Source organism: Dendrobium catenatum, unplaced genomic scaffold (genome assembly GCF_001605985.2).
Source record: "Dendrobium catenatum unplaced genomic scaffold, ASM160598v2 fragScaff_scaffold_1271, whole genome shotgun sequence".
Lineage (NCBI taxonomy): Eukaryota > Viridiplantae > Streptophyta > Magnoliopsida > Asparagales > Orchidaceae > Dendrobium > Dendrobium catenatum.
The window spans coordinates 346,201-354,962 of NW_021319733.1; the positions used below are offsets into that span (position 1 = coordinate 346,201).

General features: G+C 34.5%; 1 protein-coding gene across 2 annotated transcripts in view; it reads left to right on the top strand.

Moving 5' to 3' along the window:
- Nucleotides 1–8,762, top strand: part of LOC110100864 (putative uncharacterized protein DDB_G0277003) — a 53,921-nt gene that overhangs the window by 28,341 nt on the left and 16,818 nt on the right. The window contains exon 8 of one of the 2 annotated variants that reach the window (XM_020828571.2): nucleotides 4,159–4,239. The exons of the other annotated variant lie outside the window; for it this stretch is intronic. Within the exon in view, the coding sequence (XP_020684230.1) occupies nucleotides 4,159–4,239 (81 nt within the window). The remainder of the gene's footprint in view (nucleotides 1–4,158; nucleotides 4,240–8,762) is intronic. 2 annotated transcript variants of the gene reach the window in all.

The following is an 8,762-nucleotide window of genomic DNA, read 5'->3' on the forward strand; positions in this document are numbered from 1 at the left end:
TTATTCATGCATATGGTCAATTGTCTCCTAATGTGCTACATGATTTCATGTTAACATGAGGAAAGAAAAAGAGCTAAGTACATTCTTTATTCATCACTTTAGAAAGAAACAAGTGCAATATATATATCATCACATAAGAGATGTACTTGCAATGTAAGATAACACATTGTCTCTAAACCATTACCAAATGAGTTCATATAATTAGGCAACCATAGAAACATGTGCATGACATTAAGAGCATAACAAGATATAAAAGCAGTACGATTGGAAAAATGCTAAAAATCTTCACAACAATATAAAACATGTTATGGTGGAAAGAATTGAAATTTTCTTCTAAATTTAAAAGTGTCACATTTACCTATCTCAATACAACGTGCTCCTCCAAAAATCCTTACGAACTCTTTCTTTCCACGTGTTCAACACCTAAATGAAACACACACATCATTCCCTACACTCATTATAAATTTAAAATAAATACTATTTTCAGAATTACCTTAAAACCCTAAATTTGGAAAACACATTTTCAATGATTCCCTCACATAAACATGCCAAACTCTTCCTTACACCTAATTCATAAATAAATTAATATATTTTCGGATTTAAAATAATTAGAAAAATAGGAAAATACATTTTGAAAGAAAAACTCAATTTCTTCCCTTAGAAACTATCATAGAACCCTTAGGAATCAATTTTATAAAAGTAGTTTCAAAATTTCTAATTTTATGGAAAAACCCTAAATTTCTCCAACTCAAAGCTTCCAAAGAAAATCACATTTCTATACATAAAAATATCTCATAATCATTCCCTAATAATCCCCCATTAAAATTCTTAAAGAAAATCAAAGTTTTCTCAAACCCTAGAAATCTTTTCTTGAGAAAACCCTAAGGAAAAACATGGGAAATGGTTCATAAAGACTCACCTTAGCCTTCTCTTAATCTTCCCTACAATTTTCCGCAAGTTTGGCCGCCGGAATCCGCCGTCGGAGCCACCCGTTCTCCTCTCTCGTCCGCCTACCCGTCCGCCTTCTCCTCTTCGTGAGTTCGGGCGGAAGAAAAGAAATGGGGACCGAATTCCATTCGGTCCCCTTAAGAGAAAGGGATTTCCATAATGTCAATTTTGCCCTCACTTAAATAACCCATGCTTGAATAAACATTAGAGGTATTATTGGAATTATGAGACTTCGATGAATTTTAAATTCCTAAATTAAGCAAAATCAAATATAAGTTTTATATATCAAATTTCTTAGAATTTTGCGTAAAATTTTTCAAAATTATTTCCATCGAAATCCGACAAACTTGAATTTTTCACTTAAAACTCGTCGTGGTGCTTTGAAAAGCGTGCGAGGTCTAAAACAGCATTTTGCGGGTTTTACATTATTATAGACCGTACATCCCTGAAAAAAAATCCTCAAATCAGCGTGGAACCACTTAACACTTAAAGCTGATACAATGCTAACCGTATAAAACTGATACAATGCTAACCACTTAACGTAATGGAGCAAGTCCACAATAAAAAGGCTAGCACAGAGGAAAGTGCTATACAAATTTTTTTTGAGAATCACTATTGATCTATTAATCTAAATAGTGATACCTTTGGGTTTTATTTTTTTTAGAAGCCTCCCTCTCCTTGATTTTGCATTATCCTTTCTGTAGAAAGCAAGTATTCTCCTGTGTTCTTGGTTATTTTCTCGTGGTACAGCAAGCAGATTGTTGTATTCAGCCTGTGGTTTGCGGCAAACTGCCTATAGGAGCTTTTTTTCCTATTTGTGTTGGCTTCAACGAGACCTGGAACAACAGCAGGAGTGATGCCAGCAAGCATTGGAAGGTTGTTAAAGTCAGCGACAGAGCAATGTCACGGCTGCTAGCAGTTGGTGGTTGGGAGTAGAAGTCAGCCTCTGTAGGAGAGGTAGGAAAATAAATGACTATAAGTTAGGGAGAGGAAGTAGAGGATTTGGTAATGAATTTTTTGTTATAACCATTTTTTTTGGGAATGTACAACAGATTTTAATTCTATTCAATCTTAAATCTTCTCCATAATTTAAGGAAACTCTATCTTGAAATAACAACTTTGATAGCATCAATAAGAATTAAGAGCAATTCTACAAAATGTCCTAATAGGAAACTATCTAATTTCCGGAAAAATATGACATGAGTCAAATCCCTAAAACCAGATATTGTAATAACTACATAATAAATACAACACAATAAGAATTATCAAGAGATCCTCCTTTCTCCAGTTATGCACGATATTCTAATGCATTGAGGAAAGCCAAGAATTAGACAGAGAATTAAATCTCCCTATTCAGGAGGGGCCGAACTTTTCAGGCTCCTGTCAAATTGATGAATGTAGGTCATTCATTTCAAACTTATTGGATAATCTTTGAAAAATAGCCCTGGATAAACCTTTAGTGAGTATTTCTGCAAGTTGATCACCCGTGGTCTTAAAGGAGTTTAGATTAGGCCACTATTAAGCTTTGTTTTTTAAACTAAAATTCCTTTTAATTTTACAATGCTTTGTATGGTCATGTTGCAAATATTGATGGTTGTCTTGCCACAAGAAAGCCTCGTAAGACCTGTTAACTTGATTTTCAGATCTTCCAAGACAACCTTTAGTCATAATAAATCATAATTTTCTGGTGTCATTGGTTTAAATTCAACTTCTGCAAGATATCTTACTACAACATTCCATTTTTTTCCCTCCAGTTCATTATTTTGCCTTCTAAGAATATGCCATTACTCGTGAAGTATAATAATAAATTCTGCATAACCTACTTTTGTGTAGGCCTCAAGTGTCCATTCCTCTCCTTTCTTAATTAAAATTCCTTTTCCTGGTGTGCCCTTCAAATATTATCTATATTGTAGGTTCTATATTCTTTTTCCTGGTGTGCCCATGAGATGCCATTCTTTGGGATTGTGAATGAATTTTTTTACAATATTTATTGCATAAGCAATATTTGATTTAGTATTTGACAAGTGGATAAGCTTCCCATGGTCTTTCATAATATCATATGTCCACTATCATGATCTGACCCAAAAGCTTGGAATCCTAAGGCAAGCTTTCAGTCTGATGAAAATTTAGATACTTCTACTAACATTAAAAAATATATATAAAAAAATGTTCATAGACTTTCTTATAACATTAATTTTCAGTACGTCAAAGGAGCCACTGATTCTTAAAGTTCATGCTATTTTAAAATCTACTATAGTTTGTACAACAATTAATATGACATAATTACCTTTCACTTGTTGTTCCCCATCAAGACAAAAATTCCCTTCTCTCACTGATTCTATTCTCCTGTATATACAGTAACCCTAAAGATATGGGAAACAGTATTGATGCTAATTATCATAAGGAAATCCATTACATGGTCAAGGATCATCTGCATTTAATTCAGTGCTAAAAATGTTAAAAGGAACTGGAATATTTTGGTGTGAATTAATAGCATGAAATAGGAAAAAAATATACCATGTCATTTTTATATAATATAACTATCATTGGAGCACCTTTTTTATTGTATCATTTCAGGTATATCAAACTCATTTTATTTTTCCAAACCTGTGAACAGACCATCATTTTATGTTCCAGTACAATCATGAGTGGTTGAAATCCATCTTTCATTATACACATACAGTAATTCTTATATATCATATTCTTTGCATTCTTTTCATAATTCATTTATTTATAATAATAACTTTTGTGTAGTATTGCATGAAGTTCTCTTTAACAATTAGAATCAGATGAATTTCATATGACATCCATAACAATACGAAGGTCATGTACATGGAATAAGAGGAAATCCTTTTTAGATAGTTTGCAATGATCTTGTAGTAATCACTTTATCAAATGTATAAAAGAGAGCGTAACAATCAATACATCATATTTAGAAGAACTAAGCCTCGAAATATAATTTGGTGAAGGGACCACTCATGAAAACCTGGTAAGGGTTGTTTGTGGATGGAAGGCTCATTGTATAAAACGAGACTTTCTAAAATTTGTTGATCAAGAAGAGGAAATGCAGTAACTATTTTGTGTTAATTTTCCTTAATTGGTCGGCATAGTTCAAGTTTTTACATGTGGAAAGCTTACGCGGGTTATTTTATAATCATTTATGCATATGAGTTAAATCGGTAAAGTTTACCTGATCAATGTTGCGTGCAGGTCATTCTAACAGACGGTGACAGGTCAAGTTTGGGAAACATGCAGCACAATTTAGAGCTAAATCACTTAACCTCTGATAAGGTCTGGCTTTGAATTAAGTTGGATTATATGAACTCTAAGAAGTGTATTTTGATCTTTAAGATGTAATTCTGAAAATTTAACTAGACAATTTGGCATTTCTTCAATGGATGTTGAGCTTTTAATGTTGGAAATACTTTTGTTGAATAATTGTGGGCCAATATCACAGCGGACGACCCAAATAGGGGCTTTTGCCCTTCTTCCACACATGGCTAGCCGTTGGTGGGAGCAATAAGTCAACTAAATTTGTAGAGATGCTTGAGCACATGGATTAAAGATTTTATCCATTAGATCAATTTTATTATGAGATCCCTACATTACCTTTTCTAGCCGCCCATCCCTCTTATGGATTTTTTTTAAAATCATTTTGGTTTATTTTCATTATAATACTTTTGGAGATGATTATATATGCTTCCACATTTTTTACAAAGTCAACAACAACAACAAAAACAACAACAACATCAAGCCTTTGTCCCACTACGTGGGGTCGGCTACATGAATCATTTCCACATTTTTACAAAGTCAAGCAATAAAATTCAAAATAGCTTTTCTAATTTTTTAATTTTCCACATGGTATCAAATGAGGCTTGGTTTTCTTTCATCCAATCTTTGTTCTCTTTCTTTTTGCCCGGATTCTTCATTTTATTAATTATGTCTTGTTTCGAAAACTTCTCTTCAAAGTAGTCAACCCTTATGAATGGTGCAAATTAGATTAAGGGAGAACTATAGAAGCTACAACTCTTATTTTACTCTACCCGCAGAAACCATATGTAGTCCTAAATTGTGAAGACTTTTTGAAAGGAAAAATGAAAGATTCATTGCCTTGTGGATCTTCCTCCAAAGTCGAAGGATCCAAAGTTTATACTTTCAGATGAAGCAGATTCCATGATCTTGATTTAGTTGTGAAATACCCTGATAATTGAAATCAGTTGACCATTTATGTTTCTCTCTATTGTAAATGGAGATTGGGATGCTGTTAAATAAATTTACTCAAAAGTAAAGGATGCTGCCATCATTTATAAGATCAAAATTAATATTTCAACGACAAATCAAGATAACCTTGATGGTATTCAATATTTTATTGCAATGAAGGTTTATGATTTGAACTTATTACCATGATCTCATGATGACATATAGTAAGAATGTGATAATTCTCAAACAATTTGTACAAAGGGGAAGGGCATTTGAGTTCCTTGAAAAACTTAATATTGACTTCGACCAAATTTGTGTCCAAACCTTTAGCAAAGAAAATTTACCATCACTAAATTAGATTACTTCTCTCATTCAAGTTGAAGAAAGAATGACAGTAATGCTCGATGCTTCGATCTCCAAAACATCTGTCTTGATAACTACCAAATCTTAAAGGTATGAGATTTTCTACTCCACAATCTTCCCCTAAAGAAGGATAATAGCCTTCTTCCAAAGGAAATCTATGGTGCATCCACTGCAATAAGAAATAACACATTAAAGAAAAAATGCTAGAAATTCTACACAAAGCTCTCAAGCTATGGTGAAAATAAAGATTACAAAAAAGTTTTGTCTTGTGTATTAAGGACTTAATCTAGAAAAAATTGACAAACTCAATAACTTACCCAATTATCTGGAAAAACCATTCGGATCATGCTTTTTGTCTCTAAATGATATGATCTCCTACTCTTGTGTTTTTATTACTTTAATTTAAACATGGATCCCATATTCATGATTTTTAACTCTCATATGTATCCTAGATTCAGGAGCCATTGGCTACATGATCATTCTTGCCAACATTTTTCAAACCCACAAACTGTAAAACCCGAAAACGTCGTTTTAGGCTTCGCACGCTTTTCAAAGCGCCGCGACGAGTTTTTAAGTGAAAATTTTGAGGTTGTCAGATTTCGACGGGAATAATTTTAGAAAATAGAGCGCAAAATTCTGATCGTTTTCATATATAGAACTTATATTTAATTAAGAATAACACATTAAAGAAAAAATGCTAGAAATTCTACACAAAACTCTCAAGCTATGGTGAAAATAAAGATTACAAAAAAGCATTGTCTTGTGTAATGAGGACTTAATCTAGAAAAAATTGACAAACTCAATAACTTAGCCAATTATCTGGAAAAACCATTCGGATCATGCTTTCTCTCTCTAAATGATATGATCTCCTACTGATGCGGACATCCGATCATGAAGATTTTCAAAGGAGGAGACGACGATCGATGGCCGAGAACATTCCACCTTACCTTAATTTGTTATTTGTAATTTTTATTTTTTATTATAAATTTTCTCTTTTTACCCTTACTTAAGAGGGTAGTCCTATGTAAGCCATAGGGGCATATGTGTCTTGTTTTAGTTTCTTAGGCCTATATATAGAGGCCCTTGCTTGTGTAATGCAATGATGGATTATTAATGAAATTTTGTTTGCACTTGTGTTCTTCGGATAGAACTTGAGTGAGATTCTTATGGGAGGGAATCGGAGTTTCCACCAGCCGCAGGATGGGTCCGGGCTCGTGGCGTGAAGTCCCTTGGAGAAGGGCAACGTACTACCCGTCAGCTGCAGGATGTGTCTGGGCTCACGGTTGTATCTTTCTTTCCCTAAATCCTTTTCTCCTCCTCCCCTCTCTCCACCCCAAGCCGCCGGCCTAAGGCATCACCAAATTCCTTACCGTCGGCCACCTAATCCTCCCACACCCACCAACCTCAACATACCACCACATCTCCAAATCAGCCCCTTAAAGTCCACCTAACCGCCGGCCCATGTCAACCACTCCTAGCCAAGCCGCCGATTGCCATCCCCCTCCCTTGCCTCCAATTCTTCAATCTCCACTTGAATAATTTCCTTTCTTGCTTAACTTCTTTGGGAAAGTCATTTAATTTTAAATCAATTAATTCAAATTTGAAATTTGAAACCTTTTATAATAGAATCATATTTTAGGAAAGTTTTTAAAATCAAATTTAAAATTAATTTGATTTGGATTGGACATTAAATCCCAACCTAATTAGTAAATCCTAATTAGGAGAGTGAATTCGGCCACCCTTCCAAAATCCCATGAATTTTAAATTTCAAATTTCAAACTCCTCTTAATTGCTTTCCTAAAATAGTTTCTTATTGATTAGGAAAGTTTCCTATTTAAATTCAAATCATTATTTGAATTTAAATACTTTCTTAATTGATGAATTAGTTTAGAAAATTTCTTTCCTTTGAATAAAATCTTAAATCAGATTTTAAATATGATTTCCAATCAATAATTAAAGCCAAGGGTCCATATACATTGAACCTAGACTCCCTCTCTCTCCCCTCTTTGGCCGGCCCCCTCCCCATTCCCTATTTAATTAATTAGCTCATTAATATCACCCCAATCAAACCCTTAATTCCTCTAATCTAATCCAATTTGAGCATGAAGGGAGTTACCAAAATTATGAAATCTATTTTTGGAAACTTCCTAATTTGATTCCTATTTAAATTTTAAATTAAGAGAGGTTTAATTACTTCTTTCCAAACTTAATTTATTATTTTAAGTACGCATTAAAATGCCTCTTTAATCCCCCCCTCGTTCTACATCACCTACTCTTGTGTTTTTATTACTTTAATTTAAACTTGGATCCCATATTCATGATTTTTAACTCTCATATGTGATGAGGTCATCGATAGGAGATTTCGGCGCGTCTATCAGAGACGACCACGGAGATCGACGGCCATGATTGAGAGTCTCTATTATTGATTTTACTTGTACCAGCAATTTATATGTTATGCCTTTATTTTCGTAGTTTCCCATTTTACCCCTGAGGGTATTAGTTGTTCTTGTAGCCCCAAGGGGCATTTTAGACTTTTGCATTTACTTTTATTTGGAGCCTATTTATATGGCCCTTGTATCTTGTATGAGACTATTGATTGGATTAATGAAAATTTCTTACTTTTGTTCTCTCTGTGAGTGCATGAGGATCTCTTGGTGAGTTCTTCAAACTTGAGATCTCTTAGTGAGTTATCTACAGTTTTTTTTATTTACCTTCTCTTATCCACTCAAAGCTCTCACACCTTCCCATAGCTTTGGCCGCCGAACCCCTTGGGCTTCCCCCACCCGTCGGCCAACCTAGCCCCACCGACCGTCCATTATACCGCCGGCTTCCCCTCACGACCACCCTCCCACCACCCCTCTCATTCGTAACCGCTCGTGAATTTGAAATTTCAAAATTTGAAATTCTTCCTAATTTGGAAAATTTTCATTTTTGGAAAGTTTGAATGAATTCAAATTTCAAGATTTGAATTGAATTGGAGTTATTTAGAAACTTGCTTAGTCATCATCCTGGATTGGAAATCCCCTCCCTCTCTCCCTAATTTCCTCTCCCTCTACTCATCCCGCCGCCCCCCCTCTTGTGGCTCCCATTAATGGCTCTCATTAATCCCCCTAATCTAATTGAAATTTGAAGTTGATTTCACTTAGATTTCCCTCCCATCTCAATTAAAACTGAGATTACTTTCAGTTTTCACACCCAAACCCTCTCCCCTCATCTCTCTTTGCCGCCGGCCTTCTTTGGCCTTCCCCCCC